Below are 22,679 nucleotides of genomic sequence, written 5' to 3'. Positions count from 1 at the left end.
CGCCGAATGTTAATCTTCAAGGAAAAGATGCACTGGTGAGCCAGCTATACGCTCACATCAAGGCCTTGGGAACCAAACTGCAACTTTTCCAAAGACACTTCTCCCAAACAGAGCCCTGCACTGCGCACTTCCCAGCTTTGAAAGAGGTCATTGACAGTTTCCCACAGGACAACATCGGTGCGCAAATGAAGAGTTATGCAACAGCTATCGCATCTCTTTCTGTGGAATTTAACAAATGCTTTCGGGACTTTGCAGTTATTGAAAAGGACATATTGCTTTTCTCTTCTCGCTTCATCCGTGGACCCTCAAGTTGCTCCTCCACAGCTGCAGCTGGAGCTCATTGAGCTGCAGTTTGACTGATGAGTGCCGCGGAAAACACCAGCAGTGTTCTCTTATTGACTTTTACCGGCAGCTGGACAAAAGCAGGTTTCCAGAAATGCGGTCATTCGCTAAGAAAATGCTGAGCTTATTCGGCTCCAAATAGTTGTGTGAGCAAACATTCTCAGTCATGAACTTAAACAAGAACCAATTGAGGTCAAGGATGAGTGACTCCCACTTGCGTGACATTTTACGCATCTCAACCACTGCCCTCAAGCCAGACCTGGTCTCTTTACTGAAATCTAGATCTCAGTATCACCCTTCTCATTAGTGTCAGCAAGTTATCTGTTCCTTGATCAATCTGAAATTTAGTGTTTTGAACGGTAACATCTGTCACTATTAACAGTGAAAAGCCTAAAGTACACTAATGCACTTGGACTTATGTAAATGCTTTAGCGATTCAGAAATGTTGGATAATTCACTCATGTTGTGTTGTATTCTTCTCTATTAATAATAATTCGCTAGCTTGTGTAGTATTTTGTTAGCTTTAGAAGACTTTATCTGATGTGTTATTTTAACTGCGTTTGGTATTACCTTCGAATCTCTGCACCTTTTGAGGAACGCCAATGAAGATATCAATTTTATCCGCTTAATGCTTACTTCTTATGGAGAGGCGAATTCTTTAAACAAAGGGAGGGAGCAGCAATGGGCTCTCCTTTATCTCCTGCTATAGCAAATTTGTACATGGAAAACTTTGAAACCAGAGCACTTGCCTCGAGCACATTAAAACCATCCTTTTGGTTTAGATATGTGGATGACACTTTGGTTGTCTGGCCACATGGTAAAGATACACTTACCGATTTTCTAAATCATCTCAATGCACAAAACCCGGCCATTCAGTTCACCATGGAAATGGAGGTGAATAACACACTCCCGTTCCTGGATATTTTACTTGGGCATGGCCTAAATGGTAAAATAACACACAGCGTTTACAGAAAGCAAACGCACACTGATGCCTATCTATCTAGCACATTCGCATCATCACCCAGCTCAGAAATCCTCTCTTATCAAGACGCTCATACATCGGGCTAAAACAGTGTCAGATGGTGAAAGTCTAGTGAGAGAGATTAAACATGTTAAAGAAGCACTAAGACAGAATGGCTACAATAATGCTCAAATTAACAGAGCACTAAATGCCAAATCACGATCGCAAAGCAACACTGCGGAAAGCTTCTTGGTTCTTTCGGTAAAGTCACGTAGAAGGGAAGTAATAAAATAATAAAAATAAAACAAATAAAATAATTCTCACGACGTTTCGGCCACAACGCAAGCAGCCGTCCTCAGGTGAAAAGCAACACGGCTGCTTGCGTTGTGGCCGAAACGTCGTGAAAATTATTTTATTTGTTTTATTTTTATTATTTTATTACTTCCCTTCTACGTGACTTTACCGAAAGAACCAAGAAGATGAATCCCTGCAGTCACGAAAGCTTTAAATCGAAAAATAAAAATACCATTTATCTCAGGAGTAACTGACAAATTAGCCCGTGCTTTGCAAAAGCAACACATTACAGTAAGATTTAGTACAGTACACAAAATTTAACAACTAGTAACGTGCACTAAAGACGAATTACCTAAATTATCAACAGAAGGTGTATATCGGATTAATTGTGTATGTGGCAGATGCTATATTGGACAGACAGGGCGTAACGTAAGTGTAAGACTAAAAGAACACCAGAGAAATATTAAACTATCGCAAACACAACTGTCGGCAGTGGCAGAACATGCATGCCAACAGGGACACTCAATTGATTTTGACAACGTTGAAGTGTTGTGTAAAACTAGTTACTACTGGCAAAGACTAATTAGAGAATCCATTGAAATTGAGAGAAACAGAAATAACTTTAATCGCTCAGACAGCTACAAGCTTAGTGCGGCCTGGAAGCGTATTATTAAATAAGATACATTACAATTCCTTATAAGGGAAACAAACACTAACTGATTACTAATGTAGCATAATCACAATAAAACACATTCCAAGTGATTACTAATCTACAACTCGCATCATAACAATAGCCTGATTACTAATCAAGTATATAATTACAATAACCCCTCCTCAAATCTTTGCACCTGATGAGTTAATGAGTTAATGATGACGTCACCCTGCTGCTGCTCTATATAAGAACGGGAGACACAGCAGAGCCTCACCATTCTGGCGAATTGCCCGATGAGGAGGGGGAAACGGCCCTGGCTTGCCAGGGGAGACACCAGGAGCATCGAGGTGATCCTTCCAGCCCGTCCGGATCTCAAGTGAGACCTAGCCACCAGCCCCGAGGCCATGCGAGGGCCCTGACCGTGTGGCCAGGGATGACCACGCTGCCAAGAAGCGGGGACTTCTGGAGAATGGAGACGGAAATCGCAACAGACGAAGAGGGGAAACGGCGAGAGTCAAGGACCACGAGGGCCACCCGAGTTGCTGAAGGAGATCGGGATGACCGAGCCGCCCAGCTTATGCTCGCAGCAGATGAAAAGGAAGCAGGGAGAGCGCCAAGAGAAATGAATGCCACCTGCACTGCTGAGGGAGCCAGGGACGACAGAGTCGGCCAGACGGTGACTGCAGGAGACAAGAAGAAGACGTGGCGAAAGCAGAGGGCCACCGACACCACCTGTGCCGCCGGAGGGGACTGGGGCAACCAGACCGACCCGCTGGCAGCAGGGGGATGCGTGGAGGAGGCACGGAGACGGATGGAGGGGAACGCGGCGGAGGCATGGCAGAAGGAGAGGATGGAGGAACTGGATGGGAGAGCGGGAGCTGATGGAGTGGGTGAGGGAGGCCGAGGAGAAAAAGGTATGGCGTCCGGAAGCAGAGAGGCGAGTGCCCCCGAGTGTAGGGTGGGGAACGAAGCCAGAGAGACGCCAGCAACCCTGGGGCAGGGGGAGGCCCGGAGGGAGAACGGGACGGTGAACGCTGGACCGGTGGGAGCTGGGAGGCCCCGGGAACGAGACGGGAAATGGCGAGGCGGGGCAGGGGTGAGTCTGACACCACCTCATGTCAAACGACATAATTGCGTCAGAGTAGTGATGAAGGACGAGGTAGCAGAAGAAGTGACCATCGACCGAGCGACCTTTGTACGGTCAATAATGATGGGCTTGCTACAAATAGAGCCGACAGACTTGTACTGTTTGATAACTCTGCCGGGAGGGAGGGCGCTTGATGTAAGCTTCAACTCAAGCCCCCTGCTACAAAGATTTATGACCCGCTTCGAGGAAAAGGCGGAGGAGAAGCCATTGATATCAATGAAGCTACAACTGTTATCAGAGCTGGACACGAAGGTGGTGACTATTTTCCTATACAATGAAGCCCTACATGACCACGACGTGGAGGTCTGGCTAAGACAGCACTGCTCGGTACTGTCGGGCTGTAAAAGGGTGAGGGACTCAGTGGGGATATGGACAGAGGCAAGACAATGGAGGGTGCGGCTAAAAACAGAGGGAGGGACCTTGAGACACATCCCGAGTGCCCTGAACATAGGAGGCAACCGGGGATATGTTGTGTATGCCGGACAACCTAAACTGTGTAGGAGGTGTGGGGGAAGCGGTCACCTGGCCGCAGCGTGCAAGACAAAAGTCTGCTATAGATGCAAGGCACTGGACCACGAGGTAGAAGAATGCAGTGTTCCGGCACAATGTAACCTCTGCGGTAGCCGAGAACATCTGTACAAAAATTGTCCGGAGTCGTACGCCAACAAGGTTAGGGCGTATAGGGTAGGAGGAGCGAGGGATGAGGAAGGGGGTGGGACCAAACTGGACCCGGATAAGGAACTGGTGAGGGAAGGACGAGGGGAGGTGGCTGAGCAGCAGCCACCAGCGACGGACGGAGGGGAAGAAGGGGAGAGGCATGCAAAAAGAGCAGAATCGACATCGAGCGAGCAGGAAGAGGCGCTGGCGGGGGAGGGGAGCGACGGCATGGGCAGCATCTCTGAGACGACCGTGGAAGACTGGGCGGAGGCGGTGGAGGAGGATGAAGGAAAAGGGGAACGACAGCAGGAGGAAGGCGGTAGCGAGACATGGGAGGGACCAATCGGAAGGAAAAGGATGATACGGAGAGCCCCAAAAAGAGGCACCCCTTCAGGCAGCACGGAATCCTCGGACTCCTTGCCGGACACAGAGGCCTCGAGGGAGGGGATGGAGGAAAGGGGGGAGAGCCGGCGCAGGGGGAAACCCTTGAGAACAAGGGGCAAAATGAAATTGCGGGAACTGGCGAATGAAGACGGTTACGGAGGGCGAGCGGAGAAGGCCGCTTCAGACTGAGACACATCCCAACATGGAACTTTCCGTGGCGTCCGTAAATGTGAGAAGCTTGAAGGGAAAGGGGAGGAGAGGAGCAATAATATAACTACTGCAGGCTACCAAGTGGGAGGTGGTCTTCCTCCAGGAATGCCACCTACCATACACCCTGGGCCAGGAGGAGCTGTTGGAGAGCTGGGATGGCTACTACTTTTGGTCCGGGAGTAGTGAAAATCGATGCACGGGGGTGGTTACCCTCCTAGGCAGGAGGGGTATACAGATAGTCGGGTCCCAAGAGGTGATCCCGGGCCGTCTCCATTATGTGGACGTGTCTTATGGAGAGGCAGACCTGAGACTAATAAATGTGTATGCCCCCACGACGTGCACAGAAAGAGTGGACCTATGGAATAATGTAGCGACCCTGCTCGTGACGAGATGGCAAGTCATAATGGGGGGTGATTTTAACTGCCCGTTGTGCCTGGCAGACCTATTATCGGTGGCTGGGAGGAGGAGGCTCGACCCTTCCTCTAGGAAGTTGAAGGAGCTGATAGAGGATTTTAAAATGACTGACACCTTCAGAAAGGTACACCCGGTGAGACCGGGATACACGTGGTCGGATAGGGGCGGTAGAACACAATCACGAATAGATTTCATCTTTGTGTCTGCCAATGTGAAGGTGGATGGAGCAGACCTGGAACCCTTCCCTTTGTCAGATCACAATTTGGTGAAGGCAAAGCTCGGTATTCCAGGTGGCCTGAAGATCGGGAAGGGAACCTGGAAAATGAATGTGTAATAAAAGGACTCAGACACTTCTTTCTGTCTTCGTGTCCTTTATTTGGGGTTCGCGTTCTCCTTCCCACACGGCACTCCTCCTGAGACTCTCTCCCTGGCAGCCCCACATCTGCCTTCGCTCCCGTAGCCTTCCACGCTCCTGCAGCTCCGCTGCAGGCTCTTGGTGCAGCCCTCTGGCTGCTCCCACAGCAGCTCCATCGCTGCTCCCTGTTCCTCCGTGCGTGGCGATCTCGCCACCTCCCAACGTCAGCCCTTCGTGGCCTTTATGGCTATCTCGCCATCTCCTACCTCAATCCTCCACTCTCTCTTCCACCCCGCTGGCTGGCGCCGTCATGAGCCCCTCAGCCACCAGGCTGAGGCACGGCGACCACCCAACGTCTTCACCACCCTTCACTCCCCCGACTGACCCAGATAGCTTCCTGTCTCCCCGCTATAACTTCTCCCCCACGTCACCCTGACTCCTCCCTCTCGGATCGTCATATCCGCCCCGCCCATTTACGCCCGCATTACACTACCCTCCCCCGTAGAGAAAATCCCAGCCGTCCTCGGCTGAAACAGAACAAAATAATGCGGGCGAAGGCATCACAATCAGGAGTCCCCCAGACACAACGGAGATTATAACAACAACAACACAAGCAACGAAAGGGGAAGTATCAGGAACTGGAACAGAACACCGGCCTGTCCTCCGCGCAACATCAACAAGAATAAGAATGGCACAATGAACAAAAACGGCAACTGACACGCAAGAACGGCCAACGCGCACAACCCAGAAATGTGATGTTTTAGTGCGTGTCCATGTTGCAGTTCCATCCGCTCGGCTCAAGTCCAACGTCAAAGAGCAAGTGGTAGAGCAGAACGACGAACGGCGCTCAATTGCTCCTTCAAGTCCTCATCCAGCTAGCACACCAGGTAACACCCAGTGCGACGGGAGCTGAAGAATCTGTGACGAGAAGGAGAATCCAATCCCCTGAGGCACAGCACAACAACGCACATCCGCATGTCGTACACGACAGCCACCCAGCCTCAGGGTAGTGGAGATGATGTAAATCCAGCCCGCTTAAAAAAAACTCCCCATAAATACCCAAAATAACGCAATGGATGCCCCAGTATTTACATTTTAACAACAATATTATTTACACGTGACAACAACAACAACAAAATTTCCTGCTCTTACCCACCAGCAGTCCTCCCTTGAGGACCAGCAGACATCGCACGTACACAGCATGTACCCACGGTCACTCTCAGCAACCCAACAAAACGCCTAATCGCACACCCTCGCGTGGAGAGAGCCACGCTCCCCAGCGGTAACGTTTAACTCGCCCTAACCCCCACCGTGGTCGTCAACCCACAGCAACATCCACTGACCATACTCTCAGCTAGTGCAATTTCGGGGATGAGCAGCAACTCGGCCACGCTCCTCCCTTACTATCCCATCAGAGATGGACACACACCAGCCTCGTATAGTCCGATGCTTTATAGCCCAGGGAAGGTTCATCCCCCGGCAATGCCAGACCCCATGGACTCCCCCCACGGGGCAATGTTCTCTTATAGAGACAATAACACCCTAACCCAGATCCCGTGAGCCCCCGGCACACCAGGTTCAGTCTGCCACCGCACAACTGAACCATGACTCCCCGAGCCATATGAGCACATGGCCCATTAGTTTAAGACATACCACGGAGGTTTTGCCTCCGGGCTGTCAGGTCAGCCATCAGCCATAGGCCGATGTGACCACAACTCGTGCATCACCCAATCAACAATGGCAGGCATAACAGATGGAATATTTGCCCCACCGCGGTTTTTCCCGCGCGCTCAAAATGGCGGCCCCCTTCGCCCAGCGCGTTCGCGCAATATCTCGCGCGCACTCAAAATGGCGGCCCTTTCCGCAAAGCGCATCGTCGCCATACCCCGCGTGCGCGCAAAATGGCGGCCCAACGTGCGAACACGTAGGCAGTTTTCTCCATTCGTGCACCCCAGCTTCCCTTAGCTGGGGGTCACAAGACGCATCCCCCGTCACGTTATAACAACCCCACCAACGATAGACGCACAGCCCCAGCTTGCTGCGCACAGCTGTCATATCGTGGAATTTTTAACCAATATTTTACCAACCACATTGGTTACACAACCCAACTCGCCAAGCAACTCGTGGCTGCATGCAATCAACCAATACACGACGCCACTTGGCGCCCATTTACGATCCCATTAGCATTAACATCTAAGCCACCCACAACGGCGTCATCGCGCCCCCCCATTTTCAAAAAGCTCAATTACCCCTATAATATACACGCAATGTCGTGTGCACAACACCCATACAACCAAATTTTTGGGTCCCACTCTATAATATACACGCAATCTCGTGTGCACAACACCCATACAACCAAATTTTTAGGGTCCCCCTCTATAATATACACGCAATCTCGTGTGCACAACAACCATACAACCAAATATTTGGGTCCCCCTCGAATTTGTTACCAATTTCCAACAAGTACGCACAATATAATAACAATCTCAATTCCAATAGTCAACCACTGCATCGCACCCCATAACCATACAGAACGGTATAACAGCACATGCAATCAGCATATCGCGATCACACGCGTACATTTAAGCACAATAGCAAGCAGATCTGCAGGCAACCAACACACCATTAATCCTGTCGTAACTTTGCAGCAACAACACAATTATTCTCTCTCTTGCAACAATCACATCGCACACAGCACCTCGCAGCACAATACACAAAAAAAATATATATATTTTTTTTCCAATTAAGCCCATCGCACAAGGTAGCCCACAAATAATACAGCGCAAGATACCCGACGCTCCCAAGTTAATAATTAACTTCACCATCAAGATAACAACTCCACGCAGCAGCGCACACACACAATTTGACACTCAGCAAATACAGCAGACTCTCCGTCCATTCTCAACACACGCACACACTTATTGACACCAAGCAACAAGCAGATAGCGCGTTCATCGTTATTACACACATATACACACAGTCCGAACCGCGCTCCGCACAATCGAGTCATAAGAGAAAACCAAAATAGCCCCCCCCGGCCCTCGAAAGATGAGTGAGGTGTGTGTTAAGGCCGGGTGCGTATCGTTATGACTCGCCCGGGGCTGCAGCAAGAAGAGGACGGCAGGGTGGCAACTTGAGACGCCTCGCAGAACTCGTTCGGCGACTTGACGGCTCCGTTGTCACGCACCCGAGCCAGGACGGGAAGCTCCCGCCCCAGCAGCTGCAGCATCGGCGTCTTCTCCTCGCAGCACGCCCTCGAAAAACAGCAGCTCACAGCAGGCTGCTCACCCCGCGGCACCTCCAGATGGCAGCGCAAGGCTGCCTCTCCGCCGCGATGTTGAAGATGGCGGCGTCCTCCCGCCGCGGTGAAGACAAGATGGCGGCTTCCCGCCGTTTCTCCCCTGCCACGCCCAAGATGGCGTCTTCGTGCCACGTGGCAATGGCGCTGGCAGCGCAGGAAAGGCGGAGGCCTGCGGATCACCACCGGGCCTCCCCGACGTCGTCCTCGGCGTGGTGAACTCACACAGTTGCGCCAGCACGATTTTCAAGGTCCCCATCTGCATCACCATCTGTCTCCATCGTAAGTTGGCGTCCTCCGGCACAGACAGGTCCACCGACGCGGCGACACCTTGCTCACCCGGACCCGTACTCGTTCCAGAACGGATCTCCTCTTCCATCGCAGGCAGGTCCACTGTCTGAGGAAGGTCGTCGTCGTCGGATGATGTAGCAGGAATATTTTTATTTCTTCTTTCTCTCAGTTGTTTTGAGATGCCGTTTCACTTCTGACTCCAGTGTAATAAAAGGACTCAGACACTTCTTTCTGTCTTCGTGTCCTTTATTTGGGGTTCGCGTTCTCCTTCCCACACGGCACTCCTCCTGAGACTCTCTCCCTGGCAGCCCCACATCTGCCTTCGCTCCCGTAGCCTTCCACGCTCCTGCAGCTCCGCTGCAGGCTCTTGGTGCAGCCCTCTGGCTGCTCCCACAGCAGCTCCATCGCTGCTCCCTGTTCCTCCGTGCGTGGCGATCTCGCCACCTCCCAACGTCAGCCCTTCGTGGCCTTTATGGCTATCTCGCCATCTCCTACCTCAATCCTCCACTCTCTCTTCCACCCCGCTGGCTGGCGCCGTCATGAGCCCCTCAGCCACCAGGCTGAGGCACGGCGACCACCCAACGTCTTCACCACCCTTCACTCCCCCGACTGACCCAGATAGCTTCCTGTCTCCCCGCTATAACTTCTCCCCCACGTCACCCTGACTCCTCCCTCTCGGATCGTCATATCCGCCCCGCCCATTTACGCCCGCATTACAAATGTAAGCCTGTTGGAAGACAGAAGGGTCGTGGAAGACTTTGTAAGGAAGTACGAAGACTGGACGACCCTGCAGGAATGCTTTACCACGAGGGTGGAGTGGTGGAGCATGGTGAAGGGCCGGATAAAGGCCCTCTTCCAGACACATAGTATAAGGAGGAGTGTAAACAGGGAACTGCAGCTGTGGAATGCTAGAATCGAGAAGAAGCACAGGTTACTTGAGCTGGGATTCCCGGTGGGTGAGGATATACGGAGATTGAAGGGAAGGTTATCCTTGGTATTGGAGAAAAGAGGCAAACAAATGGCATACAGGGCAAGGGTCAGGGCAACGGAACAGGGAGAGAAATGTACGAGTTTCTTCTTTAATAAATGCAAGGCAGGAGACAACACACTTAGGGAATTGGTGAGTCCGGTCAGAGGCAGGCAGGCAACGACAGAGGGTATGATAGAGATAGCGGAGGAGTACTATGGGGAGTTGTATGGGAGGAAGGGAACGGATAAGGGAATAAGGGAGGCACTACTAGGGGAGCTAAGACATGAGGTTAAGAACCCAGAGGTACTGGGAGGGAGGATCCAGATGGAGGAAGTGGAGGAGGCAGTGAGGAGGCAGAACAGGAATAGGACGCCAGGACTGGATGGAATTCCAGCAGAATTCTATATTACATTCTGGGATTTAATGAAAGGGGACATGCTGCAAATGTATAGGGAAATGCTGGAGGGCGGACTGGTGCCAGAAGAAATGTGTGAGGGGCTCATCACACTGATGTATAAGAAGAAGGGGGACCAGAGAAAGTTGGGAAACTGGCGTCCAGTTACGCTCCTGAACTCGGACTACAAGATCATGGTAAAAATAGCTGCGACGAGCCTGGGGAAGGTGGTGGAGGGAGTAGTCGAACCCGACCAGACGTGTGCGGTGCCAGGAATAAGGATTTCGGACTCCCTGATTTTATTAAGGGAGGCAATAGAGGTAGAAGGGGAGAGGGGATGTCCCCTAGGGCTTCTTAGACTGGATCTTGAGAAGGCTTTCGACCGCCTCTCGCACGAGTATATGTTCGCAGTGTTGGAAAAAATAGGAGTGAGGGGACCCTTGGTCGATTGGGTGAGGCATCTTTACCAAGGGCTCAAGACCAGACTACTGATAAATGGGGAGCTCTCGGGGACAATTCCAGTAGAGTCAGGGGTGAGACAGGGGTGCCCGATGTCCGCGGTTCTATTTGTAATGTGTATGGAACCCCTTGCACAGGCAATGAGAAACAATGAGGAGATTAAGGGAGTGACCATCCCCGGGAATAAGGAACAGGGGAAGGTGGCGCTATATATGGATGACGTAGTCGTGCTCTGTAGGGACGTGGCATCAGTGTGGGGGGCCATGAAGGAGACAAACCGCTTCGGCCTGGCCTCCGGCTTGAAGGTGAATGCGAGGAAGAGCGAATTGATGGCCTTCGGGGACCCGAGACTATTTGAGGGCCGGCCGCCTGAGTTGGGGATAAAGACAGAGGAAGTCAAGGTCTTGGGAGTGTCCTTTTGCCGAGAGAGGGCGGCGGAACGAAACTGGGATGGGAGGATAAAGCAGGTAAAGGGACAGTTAGGCAAGTGGGCCGGGAGACGGCTCACGATGGAAGGGAGGATTCTGGTATTGAGGGTGGTGGTTTTACCAACACTCAACTACCTCGCATATGTGTACCCGCCAGGTAGGAGGGAGGCAAGAATCCTGGAATCGCTGTTGTTTCGATTCATTTGGGGAGGCGGGATGGATAGAGTGAAGAGGGTGGTGATGTGTAAACGCGTCGAGAACGGGGGGAAGGGTGCCCCAAATATTGCACGTGTGCTGTCCTCAATTTTTGTGTGCAACACTTTGAGGTTATTCTTTTCCGAAGAGCCCTGGGGGAAGGCCGCTTGTTATTTAAGGTATCGCCTGATGTGGCTCCTGAGGGGGCTTGGGATGACCCAATTACCGGCGGGCACGCCCTTGGCCTGGCCACAAGGATGGCTGAATGCGGCGGTGGGTGACTACATAAAAGAGTACAATTTGAGTCAGAGAGGGGGACCGTGGAACTCCAAGGAGGTATTGGCCGAAGTAAACGAAAGGGAGGCCTGCGAGGGGTTGATGGGCGCGAAGAGGACTATGTACCGTCAAGTGTGGAGGAACACTTCATCAATGGTGCTCACAAAAGAACAGAGAGATCTGTCCTGGTTGGCGGTGTGGGATAGATTGGAGACGAGGGGCTTCATGTTTTCTCGCCGAATGGCACGTTCGCCCAAATGCCTGAGGGGCTGCAACGCAGATGAGGACGTGGTGCACGTCATGGTGAAGTGTCCCTTCGCACAGGAGGTGTGGAGACTGAGCAGTCCGCTGTTGTCCTGGTTTTACCCGTCGCAGGTGACAAGTCGGGACATTATGTGGGGAGTCTTAAGGGAGGTGCGGGGAGATGACAGAGATCGAACGTGGGCTATAATAGGCGCGACAAAGGAGGCCTTGTGGGGAGCTCACAGAAAAGAGTTGGATGGGTCCCCTATATCACCGTTGGGGGTGTGCTACTGGGCGAGAAGGTTGCTAGAAAGGGTGATGGAAGTAGACCGGGTTAGGCTGGGATACAAGGCCGCAGGTGTGAAGTGGAAGTGGCCCCTACCCGGGGTGGGGTAGCGAGGGGACCGGTGGGTATAGGGAAGGGATAGTGTAGGATGGCCATGCACATTTTAGCCGGCCTGCTAAGTCGTGTGGGCGAGGAATGTACGTGTTCGATCGGGGGAAGGCGATGTGATGGAGCAGCGCACGGGTGAATGGTGGTGATGAATGTGAATAAGGGGAACGGGGCGGTGTGCGTTATGGCGGCGAGCTTTTTTGTTGCATTGTATGTGGGTGGAGCCCGCGGATGTGACGGAGACTCGAAGGGGCCAACCGGGGCACCCGGGAAGGAGTGGTTTTCAGTACTCTCTTTGGTTTTCCTTGTACCCGCTGAGAAGTTAATAAAAACCTTTAAATCGCAATTACCAGCGAAACGTCGTACTCAAATTGTAAATGTTGTGGTTTCACGCTTCAACACACCGGTGGGCTAAAGCAGTGAACTATTTGTCTTTTGTCAACGTGACACTTTTTTACTGATTGGCCGTGTCGGGTGGTGGAGGGTTACGACACATTTATAAATAACGCGATCTAAACCCAAAACCGTTGATTATGAATATTGGTTGCGAAAGCCTACGTGTTAAACAGTATAGTACTATACTAATAGAGCAAGTGCAGATTCATTGAACCTGGAATTGATAGATTGAAATAATTTACCACTGGGCTCTTGAAAGTACTGGGCCCGTAGTATATGCTACTATTGCTACTAGGATAATCCGGCACTGACACCAGGTTAAGAACCACTGCTCTATTCCATACCCAAACACTTTCCTCTCCCTCCTCCTTTATGCTGGCTTTTCTTAGCGACTGTGGCCTAGTTTTCTGACTCGTGAGCAGTGTACCTTTGCTGTATAAAAATGTAACCTTTACACCTGGGCTTAATATCTCACGGGATGTTGTCTGGGGTATTCTAACCCCTCACACACACCCACATCTGAGCGCTGGACAGCTTTGGCTGCAATGGATAACAACGTAAGAACATTCTAATTTAGATGCAGTTAACTTGGTATTTGAAAATGCTGGGAAATTACCTGCAAATAAATTGGGATTTACACATTGCAATTCCCAAAAACTTGGTAGGACCCTCTTGAAATAGAGTTGAGATTCATTGACATTCTTGGGTGAACAAGCGTACAATTTGTTCAGCACGCAACAGCACTGCCCATTATACTACGCCAGAGGTGCGGATCAAATACATCAAGCAACTCCATTTGTGCCATCGCATCAGTTACTGTGTTTTACCAGTAGCTTTTCAAATACCGTAGGAAACAGTGAGAAGCACTCATTTTGGCAGTCAATGGTAATAAGTAATAAATAATGGTCTCTAGCAAGGGTGACTATACAGTAGCCTGCAAAATCGCATCTACGATTAGCACGGCTACGTACGGTGCAAAAGATCAACACACATACATAGAGATGCGTTGATTCCCATTCGGCACACCGGGGTGAGTGTAGCAGCTACTCGTAGTTGCAGGAGTCACGTGACAACATTACATACAACATATACAAGTTGAAAAATAAGATTTTTTACACTTTCAATTTGACACTTATTTTGAGCTAAAAGAATCAACCTTAATGAATGAATGAATCATTGCACCATTGCACCCTAAGTTAGTGCGGAGTGGCACTGCGCTGGCCAGGCTGATCGCGATCGTGCACCAGCTTATCCAATTGATTTGCATGGGTGGTGAGGCGTAGGGGGGATGCGTGTTACTCGTATTCCCAATGTGGAGGCGCTTGCTACGGGGTGGCTGGTTGAGAAAGGTGCGATTTCAGGCACACCGCTGAGTTGCAAATTAACCGGCGATAATCAGATAATTAGTGCTGGAAGCTGTGCACAATTGTGCTCAACCTTAGCCTAATGCAGAGTAAATTATTTTCAACGGCATCGTGCCCAATTAACAAAATAGTCTACATTAGGAGCGAGGTTGGCACATGGCAAGGATTGACTTTGCGCTGGCTTATTATAATCAATGATGTTCTTTCCGATGGAAATATGAGGAAAATGCTGAAACAATATAACAAAAAAAAATGCTCTGATAATATATGCATTGTCTTTTAAACTGATTGATCCACACCAGAGACAGATTTCTTTTTTTTGCATGTTCACCACAAGTACGTGTGGTTAATGCAGACAGGATTCTATTGAATAAGGATTCTACACTATGGGAACCTCATTTGCCAGCAAAAATATGATAATTGGTTCTTTACCCTTCTATCTGGCAACAAAACTGACACCTTTTTACAAGGAGTCATGTTTGCATAGACCGCAATACCTGCAGTCATAATACAAACAAAAGAACATAACTCTGATAATGTGCACTGTCCCTGAAGTTGATTGGTCCACACCCGAGACAGCTTTCCTTAGAGCCTAGTCTCATATGGGTTGGACCAGATGCGCCTTTTGGCGTCATCTGGTCCAACCCATATGAGACTAGGCTCTAAGGAAAGCTGTCTCGGGTGTGGACCAATCAACTTCAGGGACAGTGCACATTATCAGAGTTATGTTCTTTTGTTTGTATTATGACTGCAGGTATTGCGGTCTATGCAAACATGACTCCTTGTAAAAAGGTGTCAGTTTTGTTGCCAGATAGAAGGGTAAAGAACCAATTATCAATAAGGATTCTGTTCGGTGTTTTAACATCTTGACACCTGTTTTATTGCAAGAAAGGGTAAAACCTATTGTTATATTTTAATACTGGCAAGAAAGGTCCCATATTATGCTGAAAAATGTTCTAAGAAATAATTATTCACAGGAAGATGTGAAAAATTATTTTAACTGTGGTCTTGCAAATTGAAGATATTATTTAGTACATGGACCACTGATACAGTGTGCACAAAGTTGACAGTTTAGATCTATCCATCAGCTGATAATTTTTACGAGGGATTTTACCAACGTGAGCTGTCTCCTGTCATGAAAAATTGAATCCCGATGGCATCATCCGCATCTGCTGTTGTAGAGCATTATGGATAAACCATAAATAACCAGAACTCGTTTCTGTGTCCCCTCTTTCAAAACGTGTTAGTCCATCGGCCTATTGGCTTTTAATGCCAGCTTTACCCAGCAGCATTTGTTTAAGCAAGCAAACTCTGCACGGGTTCCAACCTTTTGGTTTTCATCAGCAGATTCTGCAGATGAGACAAAAACACGTTTTATAAATATTTGGCAGTGTTTTAGCCTCAAACCGAAATTGAAATATTCAGAATAGCAAGGGACAGTATATTCTATAACCTATGACAAATTAGAAATTTATAAACTGATTTATTAAAAGTGTTAATTAATTAATTATTTCATTTGTTGAACCGCGAACAACTATGCATCAACCAATTAACAAGTTAGAGTCAATGTGTGCAGGTGACTGCATCGAGAGGCATTTCAATCTCATGGCCACGTCTCCTGGATAATTCATCCACTCGGGTCTGCATATATCGCAGTCTGGGCAGTGATGAAGGAGGCCGAGGTCAAAACTCAGACACACTACGATTACAAATGATGGTTCAGCCAATCAGGATTGATTGCTTTAAGCAGGGTTCAACACACCGAACTTTGCTTCATATGAGCCATGATTGAGGCCCTTTCTGTTCGTTAATTTCCTTCTCGTCTTAAGATAATTACAATTATTACAGATTTTGATTCGGTTATTCTAAGCTGGAGTGCTTTAATTATTGCAAATTACTGGCCTTAAAAAGTAGCTACATGGATTTTGTATTATCGCTGACAGATTTTCTTTTTTCATAAAGCCACTTTAACTAAATATATAGGAGCAGTAACATAGTGCTTAATGCACTTGTGCTATAAACTTGGAAACCTGAGTTAAATTATAATCAGCCAACAGTGGCGGGTAATATCTAAACTGATTCTGGACGCCCCTTTACCAACGTGCAATGATCCAGTGTAGTGAAGTATGGTAAAAAAATCCCATAATTCACAAGATGCGTGAAAGTCTTTATCCACGTATGTTTTGACAAAGGGCTGAAAACAAAATGTCACATTTTTTTACAATAGTTAGTATTTTACCAATAAATAAAAAAAAATCCTCCCCGCAAAAAAAATGTATAACCTTGTCACATGTAACCCCATAGGCGATAACAGTACGCAAATAAAATGAAAATGCTTATAACAAATGTAATATATTTATCAGGTAATGCTTAATTACATTTGAACACTTATGCTAGGAGAAGGTTACATTGCAATGTTTGGGCAATTCATTTATTTAAGCCATGTGGCAGGGATTCAGGAATATATAGAGAATACTGAAAAGTATAGATTTGTGAACCTACTTGCTGTACTGCTATCTCGTTGCCACTCTGCACCCTGTCAGGTTTGGGAGTGTCACCCAAAATACTCTTCGCACTATAATACACGACTATATTTCACATCAGTAGCAATACAGTGTGTTGACAGTTGCGTTTTTAGAATATAATTGTCGACTCAACAGTTGGAATCTCAACACAACCACATGCAGCAATGATGCATGACTCTGGTTGACGTTGGACTACTTGTTTTTCGGCATCACGTGGACATCAGGGAGTAAAAGACAACTTAAGAATGTGGTGTTGAGAGATGATGCCACTTTGTCATTCATTGTTTCTGAACTCTCAATGCAAAAACAGTCCAAGTTATAATGCAGCATTCATTCAACAGTTTGTACTTGTGGAATTGTGAATCTTTCCCGTGGGCTTTTCTATTTATAAATTATTTAAGGACTTGCAGTTCTCTGGTGCACACACTTCTTCAATTTCGTCTCTGTGTTAAAAAAACGTAGCACTTTTAAAAAGTATACATAATTGTTTTCAGTGGCTCTGGTGGCCAAATTCATTGATCATACAATATACACCCAGTGTCTAAGTTATTAAGTGTTACTTATGAGGCTTAATCCACTCCATTGGGCACTTAAAACCCATATGACCATGCTGGTAGGCACAGTAGCTGTCTCACTTACCCTAATTTTTACTGGGGTACAGAGCACTTTGTACAGTCATGAAGGGAATTGGGGCATTTAATAGGTTGTTTGCATTCCCGTGGGCTCATAAAACTACAGCTTTTGATCTCGGTGGGAATCATTGTCCTGAATACTGCATGTATATTTTAGCGCAGAAAGGTGATATAGTACCATCTGATGTCAAGTGAATAAACCCATCAGATCATCGCATTGCATTAATGGAGACAACAATGGGACAAGTGCATTGCCAGTACCCTGTAAGGTATATGAGGAGTGCTTGGGTAAGTCTGCATATTCTACTCAAGTGTGGTGCTTGCAGCAGAGTTTAGAATTTGTAATTGAAGGTACGGAAGTGACTCCCAGTGACCTTCACGTGCTGTCACGGTGAGATGAGCAAATTTCAATTCCAACGAAGCAGTGAAGTCACGCGAGAAGCAATACAAAAACGGTCTTGCGATCAAGGCTTTAGACAACGGTATGGGGGCCGGGTACATGGCACTCGAAAGGAATTGTCCTGAATACTAACAATGATATCAAGTTGCATCAGCAGTTTTAGGTGGCTATCCTGCAAGATTCGTGTAAGCATTGCATGGAGTGACGCTCTCTGATGTGAGGTTATTTTTTATTGTTATGAAACTATACATCTCTGATGTAAACGCAGATCTAAGTGAACAAGAGACATGTGTCAAAGTATTATTACTGGTTTTGTCTGAGTTAATTGTTACCTTTGGGAGATACAATTGATAATTGATGGCGAATGGAAAATATGCTTTTAATGTAGGCACTGCATCAGAATGTTTTGCCACTTACTTTTCATGAGTGGGATATTCTGCACATAGTACCTGGAGAAAACCCACACACACACAAGGGAATACGATTTCCACCCGTAAAATGGGATTGCCTTACGGCACTGCGTAAGCGATAATCCAACAGTCACACAGTAGGTAAGGTCCTGCTCCACGAGCCCAGTTACCTGGGTTTGATTATTTTGCAGCTATGATTAATATCTGTGGTCCTGTATGTATGTTGAACTTATTTCGCACCATGCGACGCCAAGCATGCTAATCGGAGGTGCGGGTCAAAACCAGTCCAACTCTTCACCAATGGTTAACTGTGCAGTATGGTGAAATATGGCTCAAAAACTCCCATGACCGACATGGCATGGGGAAACCCTTAATTCAGCAGATGATTGACTATTATTTTATCGCTTTTGTACCGAGTAAGTGAACACGAGTGTGCACGCATGAGAGTGCATCTATAGAAGCATTATCCACGGCTCAGAGAATGCATAATTGATCTGTGCATGCCCAGTGAGCATGGACGTGTACCTCATGAACCTCACATTATGCACGCTATGCGTGTGTGTGTACATACAGGGAGCGGTTGCATAATCATTAACACACTGTGCTACAAACCCGGCAGATGGAGTTCGATTCCTAGTCACATCCCAACATCAATGGTTGTTATCCGAACCAGTCTTGGACCTCCTATAGGTCCACCCTTCCCTGCCCTCTCCCCTTTCTACAAGTAATTGGTACAGTGTGTAAACATCAGCATTGGGGAGACAAAGGTGGCCTGGCATGGTGTTGGCCACACCATGGCCTCGTGCACCATGCCGGCCTTCGTAGTTGCTCGCTCGGCCTTCTGACTGTTGTTGTCACTACACCGGCGGCGGGGTGGTTGGCGGTGCGGGATCTTTGCGCATCCAGGCCTGGGAGTGCTGGCGAAAGTGATCCAGGAGGCCTCCCAGCGCAGGTGGCAGATGACCGCGCGATGCGTGGAGAACATGAACGACGAGGAATACCGGGCCCTGCTCGAGGACCTGGACTCCCGCAAGCAGCACAACATCGTGCTGGACTGCGAGCCCGAGCGCCTGGATGCCATCATGTCTCAGGTCCAATTGAACGAGTGGTCTGGTTGCGTATGGCGCGAAAGAAATTTCCACCTGCGCGTGTGCGTACGTGCATTGTCACTGGGGGTTGCCGGCTGTTGCTGGGTGTCCCAGGATCGTTCTCCATCTGAGGTGAGCTACCCCTGGGAAATCTGCGAGGCTTCCTATCTATACTCCTGTGTTTACAAGGTGTAAGGACCCATGGCCCTGGATAGGCCACAGAATGTTGATGGAGAGTGGAAAGCGGTGCCGAGTTGGTCTGTGAGGCTTGGCACATCTCGGGGACGTTATTGTGTAGGAAGCTGAAGTGCATACAGTGATAGTTTATTTCATTTTTTATGGAGAGTAGGATTTCCACTTACTTGTCCGTGGTTCTAAACTACTATGAACTGAATATTATTTGACCAGGTAAGGCCCACCAAGCTACGTAGCTCTTTTTCAGAATATACCTGGCCACAAATGATATCTCAACTAAGTGGCTCATGATATGGAATGTATAGCAGTAATATACTCTAAACGCATGTTTATAATTTGGAGGGAAAAACTGGAGGACCCAGAGAAAAATCGACGCGATCATGGGGAGAGAGACACGCAAACTCCAAATAAAGAGGTGTCATGGTCGGGATCCAACCTACGATATCCTGTATACCGGGCGAGGTAGTTAATATCTCGCCACCGTGGCGCCTTCGAATTGTCCTCTGGGGTACTGTAGCTGTCCTGGGAATTCCTACGCATTATTAATCCCAGTGGTTGTCCGTTACATTTAGTTCTCCCCCCTTCTGTTCTTGGGAGCTATCCTCCTCCCCATACTGTGTCGCAGTTATTTGTGCCTCAAAGGAGGTGACTCCATGGGTCAGCACTGCCTGCACAGGAGCAATGGCCGATTGTAATGTTATAACGTATATTCAGAAGATGCATTGAGTTATATTTAGAATAGAAAATCTGCACAGTATGAAGGCTCTTTCTCAGGAGGGTCCTTCATTGGGATGTTTGGTTAGTTTGGTTCTATTAGTAGGCGTTTGGGAGAACGTCAGAGTACCTCGAGAAAACCTCAACCCTCGTGGATACCTCAGAGTTCTACACTTGCTGTACGGCCATCTTCTGGCTGCCTCACAGTCCATCAGGATGGGAGTCTCAAAGCACACAACGACCTTGGCATGGACTACCGGAATATGCAGCTCTCCTTGGGCCGTATTGTTCTAACGATCGTGTATATGTGTAGTGGTGATACGCGCTGGGATTAGGGATCGTATGCCAGCGCGTAATGATTGGCTGTGTAGGTGGTGACGCGCGCTGACGGTGGAGGATCAGGGGTCAGCGCGGGGTCGTGGGTTACGGGGTACTGATTGGCTGTGGGCCGGTGACGCGCTGAGAGGGAGTGATCAGGTGGCAGCGCGGTGTGATTGGAGGAGGAGTGTTAACACGCGCTGGGGAAAACGGATCGTAGAGAGAGTGCGTCGTGATTGGTTCACTAAGGAACGATGCTCACGTCGACGTCTGCATCAGCTCCGTCTCTCGTGAGCAGGGGCTATAAAAGGGGATGCACACAGGCGTAAGGGCAGTGTGTAACCAGCGAAGAATGAAGACGGGGATGAAGACCTAGGGCCCTGCGGTACCTAGTCCCGCTGTCCTAACGGGACCGGGACTCTGTGTAACCCAGAGGCGAGTGTAGTGTGTGTAGCCATAGGCATAAGGTCTACACGAGCCGAATGCATTGTGTGTAGCCAGGGACATAGGGTCTACACGAGTCGAGTGTATTGTGTAGCCAGAGGCATAGGGTCTACACGAGTGAAGTGTATCGTGTGTAGCCAGAGGCCTAGAGTTTACACGAGATTAGTGGAGTGTGTAGTCGGAAGACGGGAGACCACACGTTGTATTGTGACACGTAAAGATTTAATAAAAGTGTGTTCCCGTCAAGAAGTTCCTGCCATCAATTCCAATACTTCAACTGGCGTCAGAAGTGAAACGGTCTTCCAAGCATGGATACAAGGAAGACCCGTCGGACCCACGGGATTGACCGCGGGGACAACCTTGACGACTCGGGCCAGCTGGCATCGGGGGGTGAGGACGAAGAATTGCCCACGCTGCAGGATCCGCCGACGGCGCCGGACGAGCGACGGGGGACCGATGCCGTGCTCCGCGAGGCGCACTCCCGTCTGGCGGAGCTGCTGCTCGCCGCCGCGTCCATCCTGGCGGAGATCAGCTCGTCGGGAGGAGCGGGGACGGCGGCGGACATTTTACAGGATCGCCCCGCAGTTTACCGCCAAAATGACTTGGCGATTCCCGCCATTTCATCTGCGCCGACTTTTGGCGGGATCGGCCATCACCACGTGGCAGCGGTTCTCCAAGCGCGCCCGCTTACGTCACCAACGCGCGCTGCGGACCGCCATCAGACACCCGCCACTGGGGCCGCCATCTTACACACCGACAGGGCGGCGGTGAGGAACCACGAGGCGGAGGACGACTTCATCTTTCAACAGCGCCTTCCCACATTGTCAGCCTTCAAGGCGGAAGGCGGGGACTGGGGCCAATTTCAGCGCAGGTTTTTGGCGCATCAGGAGATGTCCGCCTGGTCCGACGCTACGGCGCTGCGGGCACTGCCTGCCTTGCTGGACGACAACGCGCTTGCGGCCTTCACGTCCGCACGCAGATCGGACCGCTCCACGCTCAAGGATGCGCTGGCTCTCATGGCCAAGGTCTACGGTCCTCCCTCGGCGTGTCGCCATCATTTTTATGCAAGGCGGAAGGCGGACACGGAGACCGTGCTCGCCTATCGCACGGCGTTGCTGGCTCTCGCCGACGCCGCGTTCCCTCGTATGGACGAGGAGGGCAAAGATGCGATGGTTTTGGAGCAACTGCTCAAGTTGGCGCAGGACCTGGGGGTCCCCATCAACACGGCCGACGATATCGATATTTCTTCCTTGCGGGTCGCTACAAGTATACAAGCGCACGAGGTCCTTCAACGTAAACAGGTGGTCGTCTGCAACGCTGCCGTGGCCTCGGCTCCGGGCCCGGTAGTCACCGAACCCCAAGTCGTCAGCCCACGAGAGGAGGCGTTCACCGCGGGACGACTGGGGGACTGGAGGTCGGGGGGTCGTTCGCCTCTGCGATCGGCCCGCAAGCTGGAGCAACCGAGATCTCCGACGACCCTCATCACGTGTTATAACTGCGGCCTCCGGGGCCACGTGGCGTCCGGCTGCCGCGCCCCACGTCAGCGCGCCATGGGACTTCGGCTGGACGACGAACAAGGCCCCAAGTCATCCCTACAAACCCCGGCGAGTCGCGGCACCTCACATGCTCGGCCCGCATACTCGACACGCATGGTCCGTCGCGTTGCGGCGGAGGAGAGCCGGTTAGGGTTCGGGGATTCGGTTCGGCGAGGGGGGTTCGGCCGGGTCCGGGGAGACATTAAATGGTCGGAGTTGGGGCACAGAATAGTGGCTGCCAGAGCAGGTTCATCCGTCGTTACGGGATCTATTGATGGGGTCGAGGTCAGGGTG

General features: G+C 49.7%; 1 protein-coding gene across 3 annotated transcripts in view; it reads left to right on the top strand.

The window, feature by feature from the left end:
* Nucleotides 1-22,679, top strand: part of LOC133342862 (glutamate receptor 2-like) — a 219,752-nt gene that overhangs the window by 117,836 nt on the left and 79,237 nt on the right. For all 3 annotated transcript variants that reach the window (XM_061552205.1, XM_061552204.1, XM_061552203.1), the window contains one exon: nt 18,998-19,182. In XM_061552205.1, the coding sequence (XP_061408189.1) occupies nt 18,998-19,182 (185 nt within the window). The remainder of the gene's footprint in view (nt 1-18,997; nt 19,183-22,679) is intronic.

Source organism: Lethenteron reissneri, chromosome 16 (assembly GCF_015708825.2).
Source record: "Lethenteron reissneri isolate LAM-NWPU_2019-01 chromosome 16, ASM1570882v1, whole genome shotgun sequence".
Classification (NCBI taxonomy): Eukaryota; Metazoa; Chordata; class Hyperoartia; order Petromyzontiformes; family Petromyzontidae; genus Lethenteron; species Lethenteron reissneri.
The sequence above is the reverse complement of the archived record's forward strand: the minus strand, read 5'-3'. Positions and strand labels throughout refer to the sequence as shown.